This window comes from Cariama cristata, unplaced genomic scaffold (assembly GCF_000690535.1).
Source record: "Cariama cristata isolate BGI_N322 unplaced genomic scaffold, ASM69053v1 scaffold33249, whole genome shotgun sequence".
NCBI classification, from domain to species: Eukaryota; Metazoa; Chordata; class Aves; order Cariamiformes; family Cariamidae; genus Cariama; species Cariama cristata.
In genome coordinates this window covers 23,404-45,834 of record NW_009634755.1, presented here as the reverse complement: position 1 = coordinate 45,834, position 22,431 = coordinate 23,404, and the positions used below count along the sequence as shown (strand labels likewise).

Sequence of the window (22,431 nt, the reverse complement as noted above, 5' to 3'; positions counted from 1 at the left end):
GAACAGGTAGGAAGCAGAAATACCTACTCAATCGGTGACCGAACAATTATTAATGCCAAAAAACATAGCAGTACTACATTTACTGCCTTTTATTTTACTTTTTTTTTATGTGAACACAACACAGAATGGATATTCCTGACGAACATTGAATGAGGCTAAAAGCATCTAGAAAAATGCTTTTTCTTCAGCATACTGACAAAAGTTGGGATATAGTGAGGGTTTTAGTACAAGATTCAGCAACTCACGGCACAAGCATCAGAAACCCAGGTCCATAAAGATTCTGGGTGAAGACTGCGAACCACTGACTCCTAGGAAAAGCATCAGAGAGTAGCTGCTCCCACTGAATCAAACAAACAAAACTTTCCAGAAGTTAGGAGCTTCAAGCACAGACGAAAGATCTGGCCAACAAAGCATTCAGTGACATTGTGTCCAAGCAGCAGCACCTTCTGGCTGTTCCTGCATTCGTAAACATGTAAAAACTTCTGAAATAGAAAAATTCTGTACAGCATTCCTCAAAGGCTACTGACCCCTGCCTTACTATGCTGCATGCTCATAAACCTGTGGGGTTTTGTCATTGCTGTGGGCATGCATACAGGACATCAGTTTGTTACGCTAGTCACCAAACAGCAAAGCGCAAAGTACACAAGGCATCATCCTACCGTAGCTGCGATTCACCAGTATCTTCCTTTCACTCATTCTCCCCTTAAGAACAGAATATCCAGTGATACAAAACTGCTCTTCATTCTTTAATGCTGACACTAGAATATGTAAGTTATGGAAAGGGAAGGCAAAATGAACCATTCCAATAAAAACTGTACTCAATCCTACACAAAGATTAAAATAGAGCTTTTATTGATGGAATAACAAAAGTGCTTTTCTTAAATATTTTTCAAAATACATTTATACAACTTACAATAATATATCCAAAATAACTGTATATACAAAACATTACCTTGTTTAATGTATGTGCTTTTTTTTTTTGAAAACTACAAAGCAACTTTTTGGCAAAGTTCAACCTTAAGAGGTGATAGTTTTGAATGTTGGATTAAGAAAAATAGAACCTGAGGGAAAGTGACACTTAAGTCCATGACAAGCAAGAAGTTCTCCATTTAGTTAAATAAAAATGTTTTTGTAATATTTTTTCACATTACAAAAATAACAGAAGTGAAGGGAAAAAAAAAGATGATGGATACTTTTCTCATCATTCTATAGAGCAGCTTCTCATCCTTTCAGGTACAGGAACTTGAGATAAGAGTGCATGTCAAAAATGAATGCAAGTAAGGACAGCAGTGCCCTGCTGTAGCTTTCTCTTGTGCGCAGTGTTTCTTAGCTGCTGTTGATATGGTTGACTTGATTGGATCTGCGATGGATTTCTTCCAGAAAACTCTCAAGCTGTTCTATCAGCATTCGTTTTTTAAACCTGTATTTAAAAGAAAGCATAATAATGGATGCACACAATAATACGTGAAACATTGTTCACAAAACTTTTACTGAACCCTGGAAACTTCAGTTATTATTTTAGGTCCAGTGCACGATGAGGTTATATATACCTCATACGTATATATGCAGTCTCCTAAAGTTCTGGTAAACTACTAACTTGCTTTTCCATTTAATGAGAGAATACAAAACTATGCTTACTACAGGCTATTCTAGCACGTTGCTGAACATCACTCAGCCCTCAGAAAGCCAAGAAAAAGAGAGTTAAGCGTTTACTGTTTCCAGAAGTAAAGTTCTGAAGTACAGAAATAAAATATATGCCAAAAGAACTATAATCCTAAAGCTGGCAACAGCTTTTAGGGATTATTTGCATGCCTTCACAGTGCATTCACAAAAGTTAAGCAAAGTTAGTACTGGTGAAGGAATAGCCATTACACAGTGCAGAGCAGATTTCCTGACAAGAAAATACAAATTAAAAGTTTGAGAAAGAAATTAAAGAAAATACAGACATAATCCATACCTGGAGTCTCTGCAGTTCTATTCCATATTGATTATATAAATTTGAACAGCAGACCATTTTGTCACCCTGCCCCAGAACAGACAGCTCCTTGCTGTTTCCAGCTAGCCCTCCCCCTTGCATCTGAGAAGCCACTTCTAACCAATACTTTGGTAACCATACGCATACTCAAAGATAAGTAGCAAGGAAAAGATGACACACTTTCTCAATTCAGTACTATTCAGAACTATACATAGAGTTCAGTCCTATGACCATACTAAACCCCAGCAAAAGCCTCTAGTCCTGGCCAGGCCTCCCAGCCCATGTTCTTGGCTCACACAAACATGGCATCTGCCCTAATTCCTGGGCCACAGACCTCCCTGTAATCCCAGCCTGACTATGGGGAAACAAGCCCCCAGTTCCAACCACTTACTATCTCATTGAATACCCATGCTCTGGGCCCTTACCCATCCTTCTCATCACAGTTCTCCTTAGTAACCCCACAGAAACCCCACACTCCAGGTACTGCTTCCCCTCCATTCTTCCTCATTGCTTTCAAAACTGCTCCCTTCTTGTTGAAAAAACATTAATCTAGGAAAGAGATAATTATTCCTTCTCATTCCCTGTAGTAAAAGTCAAATTATTTAAGCTAATAGCAAAGTCTTTACTATAATATATCCTAGTGAAAATTTAACATGCTTATATTCTGCTTAAGTGACTAGGCAACATTACCTTCCAGAATACCTTCAAGCCCCTCTGAAGCAGCTGTACAAGTTAACAGCAGACATTTCCTAGAAACTTAAAACCTGGTGGGAAGTGGGGGAAAACACCACATTGCTAACTATTCTCACATTACTGTTGGCATAAGAATTCAGGTTTACAGTGCACCATGTCCAGCCCCTCAGTACACCCCACTGAAAGTTCTTTTCCAAATGACGAAGCCTACAGCAAGCGATTTTTTTTCAAGGCAACAGAAACAACTTACCACATTAACTAATATTGTAATTAACAGAATTAAGCATGGACTGTAATTCAGCTCTTCACTCTGCTAGGAAAATTAGAACCCTTAATAATAAAGCTTCCTTGAGTAGTTCTAGCTACTGAGCGTAAAGCTTCATTATTATTTTGAAATTGGTTGTATTAACTCTTGCCAGCACTTTTATCACAAGTGGGTATTGTTCAGCATTTTGTTTAGGTACACACTTTGGGCTTTCCTATGTGTATCAGTAGGTTAAAGCTCTTAGTTTGGAGAATAAAGGGAACTGAATTTCTCATACTGAGAAGTTGGTTAATTTGAGAATTTTGATCCTGGTTTTGCCAGCATTTGCTCTATGCTATTTAGCAAAGAATAAAAAAAACCCCACTTATTCTTAGTGCTAGGACCATAAATGAATTTCTATGCCAACTCCAGAAATACTGAAGACCTCTCCACTACATCAGCTAATTTCTTTTAGTCCTTTCCTAAATAACTCTTCATTTTGTGCATCCAAAGTTATAGACACCTTTTGGGAAGTCATGCCTTTTGTGTTCAATAAGGACTCCTTGTAAGCACTAACACCACCCGCCCAGGCTGAGCCAAATGTGTATTACTAAGCATAAGAAAAGTCTTTGTCAGAACAGAAATAGTCAAGAATTTGAAAGTGAGATGTGGTATCTCCTCATCCTTAATAGTTTCACAATCCACTGGAAGAAAAATAAAATCCATTATCTATCCCATCTTGATTTCTGCCTCTCAAAAGTGATAGCTTTTATGCTATCAGAAGAGGAACTGTGGGGCAGTCTGTTTCCAAAGAAAGCTGAAAACTGTGGATTGTTTCAGAAATCCTCCTCTTCCCTCACACCTCTCTAATGGATTAACCTCCAGAATTGAATGGGGACTGTTTTTAAACACACACTTTCTTGCTGAAACGCTGAAGAGCTTTCTTACGTCTGTGTTCAGAGTCAGAGCTTCTTGGAGCAGAGAAAGAAAGCAGGCATCCCAAATGTGAATTGCATTCCATGACATTGCAAAGGTCAGCTATCAGTTAACAAAACAAGACTATCTTGACAACTCTGGAGAGCCTAGAGGGATGCAGGGAGTGGGGAACCTCGATTAAATACGACAGCTTGCCTGGATAAGGAAAGAAGCAGAAAACTGCAGTGGGATTGTAGGCAGTGTTATCCAGGTGGATAAAATGACCACACTATAAAAATCTAACCTAGGAGAGAAGAGGAAGGAGAGAGATTAAGCTGATCCTACACTCAAACCAATAAAAATTAAAGTTTAACAACAGTCAAGAGAAACAGAATTGCCAACTTTTTCCATCAGTAGATACAGAAAACTGTTGGCTATGGTGAGAGACAGGATCTAATTCCGATGCATCCAACAGCAGCACTGAGCCGCTGCCAGGTTTTGTAAGGAAACAGTCATCTCAAGATAACTGGAATAGAGAGGTTGTGCAACAGAAATGAGAATTACAGATGAACTAAAGAGTCTAATTTTAGAGGCAAAAATATTTCAACCCCACAGTATTGTTTTGGTGTGCTGAAACAGCGAGGAAGCACTTATAATCTACAGGCTACAGAACAACACTGAGAGGTGATATAACAATAAAGACAGATCAAGCAAAAGCATGATAAAAGTAATTCTTGCTTTAGGATGAGCATGATCTATATAAATCTGCATGCCCCACTGTGCTGGCAGAAGGCTAGAGGAGCTGTATGAATGTCCAACATTCACGGTGTACCTTAAACTCTCAGCATGGTTTTATCCCAAAATTACTTTGATTTTTATTTAGTCATAAAATTTGTTTAATAATGCCACAGGAAAAAAGCTGACTACTACAAAAACAGATTAGAGAAAAAAATGAACTATTCTTTGAGGCTTCTGAAATAAGCCTCAAAGTTACAGTTATACTTATGATCCAAGCAAGATGCTGGAATTATTAGTTCACTTCAAGTCAAACACTATTGGTTCCAATCATAATTACATGTTTCTCCTTTCTTTCCTCTCAGTAAACATGTAGAAGGCTAAGCAAGTATGGTTGGTCTAAGGATGCTGTAAGGAACAGTTTCTACTCGGATCAACATGGGGTACAACTATCTCTGAAGGAAATAAATCTGAAGAGCAGAGACCTCTTTATGGAGCATACCTGGATCTCAAAACTATTTTTAGAACAAGATTTGGGGTTTATACAGAATAACGAATTTAAACCATTTCTGAAAGCTTAATTCACAGTAATATGCAGTTCCATCAGGTTTTCAAATTAGCAGTACACTCATACCTGAACTTTGGAACCTGAATGATGTTCTAAAGTTACCTTCTCTTTCTATACGATTGTCCATCTACATTTATGGTGATTTGGCAGTTACACCTGCCAACATTAAGACAAAATCTGAGGCAAAAAGGTAAGCTTGTGCAAACAACATACATCAGGAAGTTTATGTGTCTCTGTTTTTTTTCTAGGGAATTATATACTTGCAGTGCAAAGCACTGTGTGGCAAGTTTCAAACAAAGAACTGCATGGTTGTCAAGCAGTTCTGTATGGCAGCACATGGTGCATTTTTATAAGATTAATACCATTCAGTTACCTACCTCGATGCTTCTTTAATAACATTTTGTAAAAATATCAGTCGGGTCTGTAAGCTTCCTTGTACGTGCTTCAGTAAAGAGAAGATTCTTTCATATTCTTAAAGTGAAGAGCAAAATCACAGTTACTTAAGAAACACCTTTACAGATATCTGTTGTAATAGATCCAAGTGAAATGCAATAGATTTCGTTCAGTTTTTGTAAGTTTTTAGGATATATCTCCTATCAACCAGGCATGTAGTAATGACATACTGTTTAATGAACACTAACATTAAAAAACACAGGATACTGCAGTTTAGGATATTACTGAAACACCTAATAAGTTAATTGTAATAATGATCATATAAAAAACAATCATTTCATGAACACCAATAGGTATAGCAATGTTTTAATCACTCATCCAGGAAGTTTTTAGCAGAGGTTTTAAAACAAATCTTTTCAGCTTTAAATTTATTTTGCTTCAGTGTCATGGTTCAGTATGTTTCTAAAATAGTGATCTAATATGAATTCTTTGGCTAGCTCTCATGCCAATCATCTGAAAGAGAGATTGGGTATACTTACTCCTTCCTGGTTTTCGGATCTCTTTCATAATTTGTGCTCTTAGCTCTATATTAATCTCTCTGGAACTTCTGCAATGCACTGTTTTTTTCCCTTTGCTGGGTGAAGACATTGGCAAGTTCTCTTCAGTACTTTGCTCTTTACTACCCGATTCCTCATGATTCTCCAAAAACCCATCAACATTCAAGTTATTCCCCAAATGTTCATGGCCTACATCCTCTGTATGAGCTGCCGATCGATCCAAAGAATTGAACGGAGAAGAGGACATTGAAAACTCTGAATCCACAGTATTTGGGAAAACATCTGATGAAAGTGGGTCTGTAACATGATTCTCAACCACATCATCCATTGTAACCTCATTATTTGTTTCTGATGCTGAAAAAACAAAGATTACACTTGTCAGTTTCACATTCTTTATCATCTGACCCAAGTCAAGAGTCAGTTCAGTATCAAACTCTTGTAAAGCCATGCTCCAGCTTGTACAGTCTACTGCATGTGCCAAGCATAAGAAAACTTGTTTGTGGGTTGTAACATCAAGCACATGACTGTATCTCCTGGCAATTAATGGCTTAAAAAAAATCACAGGTATATTCTTTAGATGAAAAGGGAAATTGCTATATGGACTACCAACAAAAGAAAAAGCACCTGTAAAACGTGCTTTTATGACATGTTTGTCTTTCTCCGTTACACTGAACTGACAAAGTTCACTTTAGTGCTGAACAGTGAGCCAGACTGTACACAGCACCTCAGCTACATGCTAAGGGAAGTGAATTCACTGCACTACAGCAAAATTCAAATTAACTTCATGTTGCAATACTTTTAGAGCATCTGAATTCCCAGGCAAAGGAAGAACACCCTTCTGACTGTTTACATTGTCTCCTCATTTAATACAGGAAACACATTGTTTATACTGGGAAGTTCATATGAAAGAGACTTCTGTCTGAAGGACTATATTAACTCCTTCTGTAATTAACCCCAGGTGCACACTTACATACTTCATTTTCAAAAATGAGGGATAAAATTGCCATATTTGGGAAATCAGCCAATGGTATTTCTACATGAACAAGTTTTTTGCATAAATTAAAAAGTAAACTCTTTAAAGATGATGAAGATTCACTTACTTTTGTGAATAGGAATAGGTTTAACAAGATCAGGCTGTGCTTGTGTGATTGGTGTTGGTGGCCCTTTTCCTCCAATGTGGTTATTCACAACCGGAGGAGTTTGCGGTCGACCTCGGAGCAGGGGGGACATACAACGTCGTCTTTTTGGAATCCCTTGCATATTTGGTTCTCCAGGTCTTTTATGTTTATTTTGAGGCCCTGATACAAATTCATCTGCTTCATCTATCATCATTCCCTGTAATTAATTTAATGGGGAGAATTCTTAAACTTTACACCAAAACCACATAGTATAAAATACAATGACTACCTTGGTGTTATGATGATGTTTACCACATAAGGCAACTATGTACAACATGCCATTATGTACTGAATTCTCAAATATCAACTAAATCCTTCCTAGATTAAATCAATGTGCTTAAGGCCCTTATCCAACAGTTTGCCAAGTATGACAACTGAGTGGACTGTCAAACTTCCTTTTCAGTAATTGCAAAATGACTCAAACATTTAAAACAGCTCTCCAAGTGATATCGGCAATTTGGTCAAGTCCAAGACAGATTTGGGTAAAAGGGAGAGTCCATGCTCTCAGAGTTATGGGAAGCTTTTTATGGGGGAAATTTGGTAAAGGAAACATGATTAGGTAATAACTATACTACAGTGACAAACATATTTCATCTATAATACAATTCAGAGGCATAATACTGGTTTTCCAATAAAGGCTGCCCTCCACAGGATACTATTGATGGAAAAACATCTGAGGCACTTTTCTTCTAAGCACTACTTTTCCAAATACTTGAAAGTATTTCTCCAATACACTGCTCTTTGAATGGCCTAATCAGCAGCACACACACTCACAACAGCACATTTTTAAAAAAGCTTTACGGAAAAGTCACCTTTTTGTCCAATTTGAATGGATTGCCAAATGTATGAAGCCTTCGTGGTTGATCAGGATCAAGCTCTCGAAGTGGAGAAGGTACTTGTTTTAGATACTCCTGGTAGTTTCCCATCTGTGCTATAGGTACGCTGTGAACTTGATCTATCATAACAGAAGGGCTTATTAATATATGATACTGCTCACCTTATGAGAATTTAATCCATATCCACTTCACATCTCCAGTTTTCAGTCTTTTATCAAATGCATTAACAAAATAACTGTGCAAAACTCACCATTATTCTTGCCTAATTGGTATTTACATCATGTTTTGAGTGCAGGAAACTTGCTTAAATGAATCAGTATGTTTCTTGTTTACTTATCATTATGACAGAGAAATAAGCAATAGTTGTCATGCATGGATGTTAGTTTTCCAATGTGTCCCGCAACAGGGTAGATGGGTGAAAAAACTGAGACTGGGAACAAATTATAACTAAAATATTACTACAAACAAAAGATACATTAATGCAAAGTAGTAATGCCATGCTGCATACAGCTTTGACACAACTCTACCCAATTTTAGCCACCCAAAATTTAATTGAGGAGACTAGCATTTTCCCAAAGCAATGGTGATTTTTGATCCCCGGGAATCAAATTCTAAAAATCCACAGGACCCAATTCTGAACTTGCTATGGATTTAGTTAAAGTTGCCAAGCCTTTATCAAGCAAAACATATGCTAGCAGAAATAGCAGAAAAAACCTAACATTAGTTTTTATGTGGTTTAACCCCCTCCCCAAAGAACAATTTCTCTGCATTTCGCATTACATTATCACTCGATCACAGATGTTAATCTGACCTAAGTAGTGGCAGGACACTTTCATACACTTTCACCTGCAATGCCCTTCTCATTTACTCCACTTATTTCATTATCTTCTGTTAGGTGCCATAAAGCAGTGCCAGAAGACCCAGTAGAAAGGTAAAGGAATAAATCAGCAGGCTACTGAACTATTCGCTGTCGGTCTAAAGGACAAAAGAATTACACTGGCAGCACCCAGTGAGCAAGTTTACTCTTCCACTGCTCACAGTCCACTTCCATGGAGAGAGATCATAATGTTCAGAACTGTCCTGTGATTTTTTTTCTCAGATACATCAAGAAAGTTGGGAAAAAACAGTAAACAATCAAACTTAAGTAAAAGCCCAAGTCTCCTCATACAGACTAAAGGACAGAGTAGTGAATCTGCAACCTTCTCTATCTTCACCATTTTTTCTTCCAATAAGTTATTTAAGGAAAAAAAATAAATCTAAAAACCCATGCAGTTTAATGGCAGTATTAGACATCCACTAAGTTTTAAAGAACTACGCTATTTGTTACAGTCTTAATTTTTTCAGTACCAATCGTATCACAGGTAGACAAAAAATAAACTGTTATCTAACCTTCATCTTGTCCTTTGAGGAACTTCTGAGTACTCTTCAGTAAATTAGATCTCATTCGTGTTAACTGATCCAAAAGATTTCTTCTGGGTATGTCATAAGCATTTCTAAAAGTCTGAGGTTTCAAATCCTATGGTTCCAGTAAATAAAGTTCCAATTAATACCATGTATGAAACAATATCTAGCATTTCAATGGAAGTATATTGAAAATAACAACATTACACACAGTGGTGCTTACCTTATTCAGCAAAGCTATTTGGAACCCAGCATACTCCTTCATATTGAGGTCTAGAGGTCTATGAGGAATTTCCCCAGTAATCCCCTGTAGCAGATGTTGAAAATCGTTCCTATGTGCCATAGACAGGTTGTGTGATCTGCTTCTGACCTTAATTCCAGTCTCTTGCGCTACCTTTTTGCCTACAGAGCCAATGACTCTATCGGACTCTATTTTGGCCTTAATTTGAAATAAATAAATAAATAAAATTGACAATATGCTCTTAAAAGGATTAGTCAGACTTATTCATTTTAAATTCCCACCTACAAGATTCAACAATGTGCTAATACACTATGACGACCATAACCAGGAAGAGTGCTTAAGGAGTACTTAATACATAACGACTTAACGCTTACTACAATTTTAAATATAGTGAACAGTTTGTGCCTAGGTCTTCTGCATAGTTCTCCTCTGCTGCCCATTATGGTATCTAAGCACCAATATGCATGCAATGCTTTTATTTTCATAAAATGCCATAATTTGGACTAGTAACTCTCTGCAAATCTATCTGTACTCAACACAGGCTGTTTTCTACAACAGCTAAACACTGTAACTCTCAAATGACCGATTCTCCCACAACTCTAGTTGCGATCAGTCACGCAATGGTCTCAACTCTTTAAAAGCTCAATACAAATAATCATAACATTAATAAATACAAAATACATGATAATATCCAATTCTATTTGACTAGACAGACCTAACCCCCAATATTATGTTAGATTTGTACCAAAATTAAACATGTTCATAAATGCCAGCTTTTTGGCAGAATACAGTTGAACAAAGAGCCAAAAGTAAATCAGTAATACACCTGCCAATGTTGTTTTTGCAGTTTCACATAAATTTATAGACTACTCAAAATTGGAATCTGTACTTGTTAAGAATACTGAGTCTCTACCGGCAGTGCCTTTCAGAAGTCAGAAAAGCTTTAAGTACAATTTGCGGTGCACGTCATTACATTTTAGGAGTCTAAGATGTGTAGAGAGACCAGTTCACAGCAAGTTCGAGCAATACGACTATGATTTAATAGGGTATACTGTAAACTTCAAGAGGTTTGCTTCCTCAAATAATCATTTATATTAATGTTTTAGGAAAACAGCTGGTCCATAAGAACTCACTAGCTAAGTTACAAGTACTTGCACTACTGTTTCTTGAATTTTCAAGCCTACTGCATTATTTTATTATCTTGAACAAGAAAGCTTAACGTGCACAATTCAACAAAATAAAAGTGGAGGTAGCAGGGCAGAAATGCTTTAGCTGGTGCAGGAGACTACTCAAAGATATGGGCACTATTCTGAACACAGTCAATTTCAAAAGGTCACTTGCCACTTCTACATCTGTATCCTTATTTGAGATTCTGAATTATGTCAGTTTACTTTATATTTACTGAACACTTTTCTATTTCACTTCGTACGCCAAAGAAAGGACACTTTCTGATTCAGATGCACAAAGTACAAATCTCTTTTCTGAAAAAACGCCAGAACATATTTAATATCTAAGGTAAGACAACATGTTTTCTTTTGGACAAAAGTATGTTACTGTCTGTACAACTAAAAATGCTCCTTGAATAAAAAAAATCATCTCAATTCGTACCTCCATATCTATCTTTATAATCCAGTCTATAAAGTCTATATTTAAATGTTAAGTTTTCCTTCAATTCATAAAACCAAAATGCTTTTTTGCTAATTGCTTATGGGAAGGTATTAACTTGATCTCTCTGCTCTTTTTTTCCTTCAAAGCCCTTGAACTTGAATATTTTAAGATTATCCTGATATTAGAGTAAGTTTTTACTGCTCTTTTGCTTCAACATTACCTGCTGACTCAACTTTTTGAGATATGAAATGACACTGTAACTAAGTCCATATTCCACATTGTCAGCTATAAGGTTTGGTGCTCCCATCATTCTCACAGCTTTCTTCAAAGGCTGAAACATGGAATATATTTTATAGTCATATTTAACTTTGTAAGCATTGTATACATACTTCAACTAACTATATCCATTTCAAACAGAACCTGAGGTCCTCAAAGTTAGGACAGAAGAAAAACAAAGACTTTCAGGGCAACATTTTTTTTTTGTTGTTTTAAAGTACTGTTCCATTCATACAGAATCAATTATTAACAGAGATATCATTTATATACAAGTCACAGCTGATGAAATTTTCATAATATTCAGGACTCAAGCCTTCCATGGGACTCCAGTGAAAACAGTATCATTATGCATGAAATTTAACTATTCACTCTTAAATTAATAAATATTCTACTTGAAATAGGGAATACATCCACAGTGGAAAGATAACTATAGTAACATAATAAAACAGAAACTTTTAACACAGTAAGTCATCTTACCCCAAGATAATAAGGAGGCATTGTCTTCAGATAGCTTTCAAATGCCTGCCGCCATTTCAATGTAGGCTTTGCCTTGTGTACTTTAAACAGATCATCTGATGGTTATAAAAAGAAGAGAGACAAAATGAAAGGCAAATCTAGACAGCATTGCATCTTTTTTTCTAATAGAAGAAACTCTCAAAGAAATGCCAATTCCTCAGTGCTTAAATTAATACATGTATTTTAACATATATATAACTAAATATACACCCAGACAAGATTAACACTGCAGCCAAAAGATGGAACCTAACAAATTATTTATCAAATTGAATTGGTAATTGAGACAACAGATTGGGAAAAATAGCTCCTAAAATAATGAAAGAAGTGAGACCAAAACATATCTGAAAGCATGATGATTAAATACATCATCTTAGACATTGACTCTGAGTCATGAACGTCAGCCAACTGGTAATAAGTGAAACAAGATACTGATGACAATGCCACCTCGACATTCTACCTTTCTACAGGTGTGTGATTAATACTAGCATTAATTGCAGTAATCTATTTAGACGAGATCAACTTTTCAATTGCCTACCACCTAAGAAAATTTTTATGAAGTGGTATTTACCTAGTAGTGGAAGAAGGACTGGATAATTGTAAGGCATCACAAATAAATTCACACAGTTCAGCGCTGTACTAGCTTTCAAGTAACCAAAAGGATGACCAAGTTCACTGTATTTTGCACTATTGCTTACATATACCTGCAATAAAACACAGCATATTGTATGTAAATCCAAAATATTGTGTGCTGAAATTTTACATCCTGTTTTATTCTGTAATCAAAGTATATGGAAAACAGCATTCTATAAATAACTTCAATTCAGGATGCACTTTACTTGCCTGCCAGCAGGTCTGCGGGGATTTTCTTTCCAGGATAAACTGGGTCAGTGGTGAAGGTTCTAACTCATATTTATCAAAAGGCAGTTTGTCAATGACCATCGGTTCAGAGTCAGTACAGGAAAATTTCACCACAGGATGAGATGTGCGAGGTGGCTAAACATAAGCATTCCACTGTTAGTAAGTCTGCACAATGATTAAAATGCAATTGTGCTACGACAGCTAAAGCAATACAGGTCCTTTGAAAACAGACATATTTAAGAAGCCTATTCAACACAGGATTCATATCTATTGTTAATGAGTCCTAAGCAATTAATTTAAGATACTAGCACTGTCTTAAAATCTGAAGTAATTTTATCTTCTAAATAAATGCCAGCTATTTTACCCAGTAAGACTAGAACAGTATGCAAGTAAAATTTCTTGCATATACACAAAAACTTTGCAAATGGAAGAAAATCCCAGCGAGGACAAAAAAAAAAAAATAAATCTTCAATGCTACTCTGGGGTATGTCCATTTTTATTCCTCACAGAAGCAGGTGCTGTACTTCTGTATTTGCTGACTTCCTCCAGTACTTTTCCTTCCTCGCAAATTTAAAAGTTACAAAATTCAAACTGAATTATAATGACCAAGAGCAGCATGAATTCAGTAAAAGCAAGCTTTAGAAGAACTCACATTTTAACTAGGTCTGTGAAAAATTATTTCAATTCAAGCAATTTAAGTGTTTGGATTTTAATTTTTTTATTAATCACATGGAAAAGGCCTTTGTACCTCAAGTTTCAAGTATAAGTTAACAACATATTTGAAATTTCTTTTGCTGAAAGGGAAAGCTGATTTTTTTGTTTGTGATGAAAATTGGAGCTGTATGCCTTCCACTGAAAGGTCTTCAGGAGAAGGAACACAAGCTCTTATACGCACCCTGAGCCTCCAAGGCCCCTAGAACCTGGGAAGAGCTCAATTGGGAAGCTTCCTTCCATTTACTCTCTTTACAAGAGGGTAATAAATATGTACAATTTACTAGGGAAATACAGGGTTTCTTAGACCTTCCACCTCAAAAGTAATTTTTCTGTATCTATAAGCTCTAGCCTCTTTCTTTTAGGATGAGCCACCCAAACGGTATCTGCCCACAGAGCTGCTCACGCCTTGAGTGTCTCCACTCTTAAGGAAGGTGTACTGTCCAAGTGCACACAAAACAGGAGGCCCAACCAACTGAAGGAACTGCAATTCTCTTCAAGGAAGATGCCTCCAATAAATAGTTGTGGTGGAGTTTTTGACCAAGCCACGAAGCAGTTATACTAGGAATAAAAAGGCTGCAAAAGAAGTTGAATGCTAAGACTTGACAAGTCCAATAACCCTGGGCTAGACAGCAGAATTATTTATACCTCAGAGCAGTGGGAGCAGCCATTTACATGTTGATCCGTCAACATAATTATTAGCAGACTTTCATATACATTTAAGAAAGCCTTGATAGTATCATTACCTACACTACACGAACAGTCATTGGAGTAGGACTATTTGAGACAACTCCACTGTGGATCAGTTAACAGGGAGGAAAAGAAAAATATCTAACTATGGACTCTTAAGTAGACAAGAGTTAGAACATATGCTATGTTTTAACACTGTATTTTCAGAAGAGTAAGGAAATACAAGCCTTCAAACACTATCGGGAAACTTAGTTCCCCAACATCACATAAGGAAGGTCCAATGTGGAATTCCAATTGATGTCAACAGGACTTTAGCTGCACAGGCAATAATACAGTGCTTTTGCAGTTATGTGAGCTATACATGCTACAACTGAGAGAATAATTTTTTACTATCTTGCCATTTGGGTAAGTCAACGTCATGTTTTTAGCAGATTTAGTTCAACAGCTCTTTACTTGGCAAGATCTATTTTAGCAATCTCAATCAAGATCCGCAGTAGCAGACAAACCATACTGACTCTACACAGCGAGGGGAGACAGATATGCCATTGATAGTGATTACACGGAGTACATAGGACAGTTTTGCTACATAGCAGCTTTTTAATATCCAGTACACCATGACATTTTGTTTTTTAAAAGACTATAGAAGATTTACTTTTATTCATATATACTAGCTTGCTTTGTAGTTCAGAAGGGTATCCCCGTCCTTCAATGAATGTGGCTGCAGATGCCAGCAATATCAAACCTGTAAATATGACTAAAATTTCATACTTTTATCACTCCTCAACAACCTGTATTTCAAAGGACTTTATATATTTTCAAACAAAGGAGATAAAATTTATGAAAAGTTCAATGAGTTTGCCAGTCAGCACATTAGTTTCAGCTCAAAAAACCCACAAAAATTCAATAAAAATCATCATGAAATGCAGGAAGCAATTATACAACTGCATTATTTCTACTTTAATGATTTTCAAAGATGAGCAGAAATACAAAAATACATTATACTATACTAATGATTAGTTCTCAGACCAAACAAAAGGCAGTGGCATACATTCTTTTACAAAAAAGAACAAATAAAATTAATTCTCTAGGCAGTATTTAAAAAAACAAGGTGAGTTTCGCTACTTGGGATAAATTGAAGGTATGGCTACACTGAACAACAGCAGATGAAATTACATTCACCAGTTAGAATGAAGACAGAACTACCACAAGGATTCAAAATTGGGAAGATCATACTATCTTCTATTAATACCATCCGCGAGGCAATAGAATTTGATAGTCTGTTATCAAAGTGCCACCTTATTTCTAATTTGATATTTTAACCAAGTTCAAACAGAAACATTACGTGCATGCACGAGCTCGATAGATAAATCTGTTAAGGTTGTTTCTTAATGCTTCAAAGTTACTAAAAAGCAAACCCCATAGTATTATTTGCTCATCAGTAATTCAGTCAAGACAACTGCAACACGGGTTTACACGTATCATTCCTTCATGGGTCACACTGCTTTCACAGTAGCTACAATGAAGTACCTATCTCAAGATTTAAAAATCAGTGAATAGGAAATCCTGGAATATTCCCCCACAGACAAACCCTGTGCTTTATCTCACTTCAGTACGTACCAGCGTTGGAGAATTTTGATCTGGCCAAAAGGATTCAGGAACAGGCCAATGACCTATAGGAACCCCAGTTTTAGGGTTTGGTCTGACATAAATAAGTTTGTGACAGCTGTGCCAAGGTTGGGGTCCAAAGGGTCTAGAAATATCCACCTGCCCATCTACAGAAAAAAAAAACCAACAGGCTTTATGAGTCAAAATAGAGTTAAAACTCAAAAAGAGTATTAAACAACTTGTGTGAAGAGTTTAAGAACTATATCCCCAGGGAAGCTCTTCCTGCAGTTAATATTATTTCTAAGAACAGCAGATAGCTGTCAGTAAGCATTTCTGCAAAACCCCAGAAACTATGAGAAACCAAGTAAGCACTGAATGTTTACAGGATCAGGGCTGAGAAAGCCGATTATCTGGACCCCTTCATAATAATCAGTTTTTTTCTCCTCCCATTGTCATTACCAGATAACCTTCAAATCTCCACGCATTAAAACAAATTGATACACACAACTAACACTGCTGGACTAACTTTTATTACCACAAAGTAGGATTAAAAAAATCCCACAAATACTTCCCAGTAACATCCTAAGAGGGACCTAGTTAAGCCACTTAGAACAAGAAGTTAAGGCTGCACAGTTGTATTTGCTATTTTAACTCTTAATGCAGCCACTTTACTACATTAAACAAAAAAGGATAAAAGCATATAGACCCACAATATTTCCATATCAAGTTATTTACATTTCTAGCTGGTTGAAAACTACTACTTAAAACTCATGAACCCATTTAACTATGCTTAATGTGAATAACTGCACTCAAGTCTACCTGAGTAATATGACCAAATGCAGAGGTTTTACACAGTGTCTAGCAGCTATAGCCAGCATTTGAAAAAGTACAACAGAATTTCAGACATTGCAAGTCCTTTTTGTAGTAATGTTTTTTAAATTGCAACTGTTTTCCTTTTGTTTTGGCATCTATTACTTTAAGTTCACTAAATTATATTGATAGTCATCCCTGCCATTTGATATCACAGTGTAAAAAATTTCAAGTACCATCAATTGGTGAGGGATCCGGTCCAGCTTTTTCAAAATTTATTACCACTCCACTTTGCACTTTTTGCACCAATGACTCAAGACACTGATTCAGCATTCTTGGAGAGCACACACAATATGATCGACCTAGAATGAAACAGTCAAGGTTAAGGATGTTCAGTGTTTCTGCCTTTATTTCATTCAAAACTGTTCACCTGAAACACACATAGATTTATGTATGGATCACTGATTTAAAGCTTCTACTGAACACTCCGCTCCTCCTTTAAGTAGCAAGGCAGCCTACTGAAGCAGTGACAGTGTTACATGCACGTCATTGGAAATGTTTGGGTTTTAGCCTCTTAATCACTTTAACTCAAATTCTTGCATTGCATTCATGGAAAATGGGCTCCCCCTTGTGACAGACACCAACACTTAACTGTCTGCGAATTTCAGCCAAGGTACTGTTAGCATAGCCTCTGTTACAGCCAGAAAGCAGTGGAATCAAATCTTTTTGGAATGCTTCTTAAATCCCTTTGCTTGCTTTCTATCACACTCCCTCCGATGTGTCAGAAGAATCATTATGTTTTTAACACGTGATGTAATCAAAAATTTTTACAAACCAATTATAAAATTAATGCCTGAGTTTGATCTGGAATATAATTTCTAAGAGGTTAAGAATATGAGTTATGATGGAGAGAAAAGCATCAGCTTTACAGAATTATTATGCATTCTGCATTGCATTCTGCATGCTCTTGAGGGGAGGAAAAAATAAAAACCAACCAACCCACAACCCAACACATTTCCTTCACTTTTGGCTTCTTTAGATCACAGAATGCCAGGAATTTGGCAAAACTGTAATGCAGAATAGACTCAATTCTTACAATTTCTAACTGTGATACCACGGTGCGTTAGAAAAACTTAAGTTTTCTCTTCTAAAAAACTGCTAAAGAAAGTAGATTTACACCTTCCAAGACAGGACACATTAAATTATTTGTAGCTTTAATGAAATAAGTGTCTTTAGTTTTATTATATAGGAGTTCTGAGTTTTTACAAAGTAATATAAGAACTTAGAAATACTTATTCCACCACATGTACATGATTAATAGAGCTAAATTGAATTAATTTTCAAAAGTATTGACTTAAAGGAAATCAGGGCACTCACCTCCTGTGACTTCGCACATAGGTGTGATTGCAGAGTCATCCACCGGTACCCCTGTCATCTGCTCCGATTCTGGTGCCGTAATACCAGGCAAACGAAGAACCAAAGCAAACAGCCTCTGATCCCATCGAAAGGGTTCCTTAGTCAACTCACTTCCAGGTAGAGGGGAATTGAGAGGTAAATGGAGCTGAAAAGGAATTTAAATCTGTGAATATACTGCTTTAAAAAAAAAATTTCAGGTTACATAGTGATGGCAATTCATTCTATATAAACACACTTATAACTTCTCCATAGATATTTATAATTCAATTCAGGTACTGTACATTACAAGCACGACACCTATCATTTAATCAACACTTCAAACATTTCAAGGCAGCATGATGCAAGAAGTTGAGAGTTACAAACCAAGTGTGAATAACTGATCTAAACTTCAGAATCAATAGAATATTTTCTTTAGAATTTCAGCAGTAAGAATTCCTTCACTGCAGTATTCTTTTGTTCAAGCAATCTTCTGCAGAACAGGTGCATTCTCAGCTCAGTCTTTTCCCTGATTCTTCAAGATAAAAAGCAATGTTAATCTAGGACTCCTGCAGAAGAAATATAACTTCGGTATAGTTGTCCAAAAAAATCTAGCTCCCAGGATCACCTACTCCAAATAACTCAGCTTCAACAAGTGAACTAATGTGGTAGTTACATTACAGAGTCAGAAGGCAGAGATTTTACATAACTTGGGTATATCCCACAACTAAATTCATGCCTGTGCTTTAAGTGAAAAGCAGAGACTAAGATTAAAACGAACACAAATGCAAAATGAGTTCTCACTTTTAGGTAACAGATAACCATAGCCACAGCTACCCATACAAGGAAGAATAGCTTGCCATGTGCCATTGTGTTGCCTCTGTCTGGGAAGAACTACACAAAAGTTTTAGTTCAAAATACTGAAGATACCATCCAGGGACATACAATACATGGGAGCATTTCTTTTTGCTTTAACTCCCAGAAGAGACAGTAAAGAGGTTCAAGTTTCAGACTTCAAACATGCTGCACTAATGATAGAACAATGATCAGGATATTATTCATTAACCACTAACAGCAACAGCCAGAGACTGACAGAACATCTAAAACTCCTGGGGCTGGCATCAGTTTTATAACTAGTTAACAGAAACAAGGCGGGGTGGGGGGGAGGAAATCAACGCATTAGCTTCTAAGGGACAGCACAAGGCATTCAGAAGATTCTAGCCTCTCTTTTTGCATCCAGATATCTCACATAAAGATTAGTGGGAAAAAGAAAGCTTATCAAAACATTCAACTACAGAAGCCCTCAACAGAGAGAATAGACTTATAACAAGTAATTACAAGTTTCAGAAAAATCTGATAGATCTCTGACTGATGACACCACCGTTAGTACAAGCAAAATTCTCATTTCACCTGGAGCACTGCAGTCATAAGGGGTGGACAGAATCCCCAAAGCAACAACTCAAGTGGTGCAAACAGTTCCATTACCTAGCCAAATACAACAGTTAAGCCCAAAAACTGAAGCAAACTCATCACTTCCTCACTTTCCTTCTCATGCAGCATTCAAAACAATCCCAATTCTCAATCTCAACTCAACATTAGCAAAGGAAACCACTAATCTGTCCCAAAACTTAATGCAAGTCCACAAAAGCACTCATTACAAACTGCCTTCATTTTTAGTTCACAGTGGTAGTTAAGGAGTTTGCAACAAGGTGCTGAGAAAAGTTTTCTTGTTTGCTTATTTTTAAGAGATTAACTTGAAAGCATTAAACCTGGAAACTTCAGCTATTTCTATTTACGTAATTGCAAGCACCTCATATTGGGAAAAACATATGTCTACGTGTTTGAAAAATAATCAATTTATTGATACAATCTCAAAGCCAGGAACAAACATGACAAACTCACTCTTGTAACGTGAGCAAGAATCAGAACACTTTGGACTTTTTAGCTCACCTGATGCTTCCTCTTGAATTTCTGTTTTTGCTGACACAAGTAGAGAGCACACATGAGAAGAGCACTATTTTTCCCCAAATGTTTCACATGAAATTGGTCAAAGGGCACTCAGCTATGTACCAGGTTTATTACTGATTCACACGCACGACTTTCCCATTTTCACACAAAGAGCCAGCAATACTCACCTGGCAAAGGAAATTTAATTAAAAGAATAGCCACATTCTTGCTAGATAGCCTAGAATCTTGACTGTAAGAGGCATCAGTAGCAAGCACCACACCATCCTCACTTGGGGCTATTATTAAAGAACACCATTCACCAAACTTTCCTGCTTAGATCTGACTGAACAGAAGATTTACTAGCTCTGAAGAGTACATCTCATCTGCAAAACGTACCTATGTAACAGCACTGTTTTTCTTCAGGCAGCATATATACTTATTTTTTAATACATATATTTTTTTATATGTATATTTTTGTATATATATAAGTGTCCCATTGGACCCTGCACCAACATTATCCTAAGTTTAGTTTATCTCAAACTATAAAACTTTTCTTTGGCTCAGCTGGTTGTATTGAGAGAACCCCAAAAGCAAACAGTACTCAGAAGCAGGCCATTGCCCTATGTACATATTCCTATCAGAAATGTTTTCAAACTCTAACAGGACACGCAAAGCCGTCAGCATCAAGTCAAATGTTCCCACTTTCTTTCCCACAGCTTAATTCCAGTTATATATAACATCCATGTTATTGGAGAAGTTATAGATTCAAACCAGGCCTCACTCTCCACAGACATTAATAACTTGGTCTTCTCACCTCCAGTTACTTTTTCTTTTTTAACCTGGTATTGTATTACCATAGCAACTGCATACCTAGCAGAAAATAAGATGAGCCTAGAAATGTACATCTTGCATTTCATTTCTCTTTCCCCACGCATATTTCAGTATGAAGGCACGCACATCTCTTCCTCTTTGTCCTTCATAATGGTTGAGAAAAAGATAGACTGAACAATTTAAAGGGAGGTTATTTACCAGCAATGGTCTTCAATATGTTGTTTATATATAATCACACACAAGCGTCCTCCCAGCTTAGTATTAAAAAACAGCTGTTTTGTCTCAACACTAGTTTGTAGGAACACACACAAATCCTATCATTCCCAAATGTCTTAATGCTACAGTAAGATAGCTTTATGCCCCTCTTGTCTGTCTTTAAATCCACTAAAATGTTCAAGAACCAAGAGGGGTTGGAGGACAACCTTTTACTGAAGAGATCTTAAAGAACCCTGGTTTTGGCGAGCAGGTCTTTTGTTTATTCTGAGTCCTTGTTTCAACATACATTTATGCAATCATAAGCAGCAGCATAGTCTGAAATCCTAAAAAAAATATCAGAAGATCCTAGAGACCCTAGGTTGAATAAAAGCTAGATAAGCGTTAGAGAACTCTGCAGTGGCATGGCAGTTGGTAAAAGACAGCAAGGCTCTTCTGGCAACGACTGCACATACGGGCTCATACATTACAATGGGCAGCACTAGCACTGCTTAAGTGTTAGTACCCAGGTAATTACAGGCAGCTCCATCTTGAGAAGTTTCATAAAAGGTTATTAGATGATTAGGTACCCAATAAAAATATCCATATAGAGACAGTCAACTTCTTTGCCTTTTTGTATCTAAAAAAATCTTTTAAAAAAAAATTACCTGCAAGTAACCTTTCTTGTAGGCTTTTCTGATACCCATAAAAAGACAAGACACATGTTACATTTCAAGCAAAAGCAGCATTTCATCCTCAGAGGACTGAAGGACTAAGGATGGGCAACAAGATTCAAGCCCAGCTGAGAAAATAAGCCCCTGATAAGACTGAGAGACTCTACTAAGAGTTAACAACAGCATAATGTCTTCCTATTTTTTTCCATCCAATTGTATCCAGTTGTAGCAGAGATAGAAAGCCACAAATTGTTCTTCCATAGGAAATAAGATCACAGGGAGACACCAGGTCAACTGACACACCATGTCAACAACATGATGTACTTGGCCCTTCTGATGCTAGTGTTAACCATGAGCAAGCGCACACTGAGCTGATAGGTACACAGAATTCACACTTCAAGAGCTCTGGGGCTCAGTGCCAAATGCTGTGGTCCTGGCAACTGCTGTTAACATTAATAATATGGATGAGGAAGAATAGGAACATATGTCTAATGAGATCTGCCACATATTTCTTGCAGAATTTGCTTAGAAATCAAGATTTTTAGCTGGAGGAACTATGATCAAAAATATGGAGCATTTACAGTT

General features: G+C 36.7%; 1 protein-coding gene across 1 annotated transcript in view; it reads right to left on the bottom strand.

Moving 5' to 3' along the window:
• Positions 1–782: 782 nt before the first annotated feature.
• Positions 783–22,431, bottom strand: part of INTS6 (integrator complex subunit 6) — a 44,676-nt gene continuing 23,027 nt past the window's right edge. Inside the window, exons 3-16 of the mRNA XM_009707252.1 lie at positions 18,188–18,371; positions 17,047–17,172; positions 16,013–16,167; positions 12,977–13,129; positions 12,705–12,837; positions 12,098–12,192; positions 11,565–11,675; positions 9,719–9,934; positions 9,484–9,610; positions 8,071–8,213; positions 7,181–7,415; positions 6,063–6,434; positions 5,508–5,601; positions 783–1,420 (exon numbers count right to left, since the gene is read on the bottom strand). Of these exons, the coding sequence (XP_009705554.1) occupies positions 1,327–1,420; positions 5,508–5,601; positions 6,063–6,434; positions 7,181–7,415; positions 8,071–8,213; positions 9,484–9,610; positions 9,719–9,934; positions 11,565–11,675; positions 12,098–12,192; positions 12,705–12,837; positions 12,977–13,129; positions 16,013–16,167; positions 17,047–17,172; positions 18,188–18,371 (2,238 nt within the window). The 3' untranslated portion in view covers positions 783–1,326. The remainder of the gene's footprint in view (positions 1,421–5,507; positions 5,602–6,062; positions 6,435–7,180; positions 7,416–8,070; positions 8,214–9,483; positions 9,611–9,718; positions 9,935–11,564; positions 11,676–12,097; positions 12,193–12,704; positions 12,838–12,976; positions 13,130–16,012; positions 16,168–17,046; positions 17,173–18,187; positions 18,372–22,431) is intronic.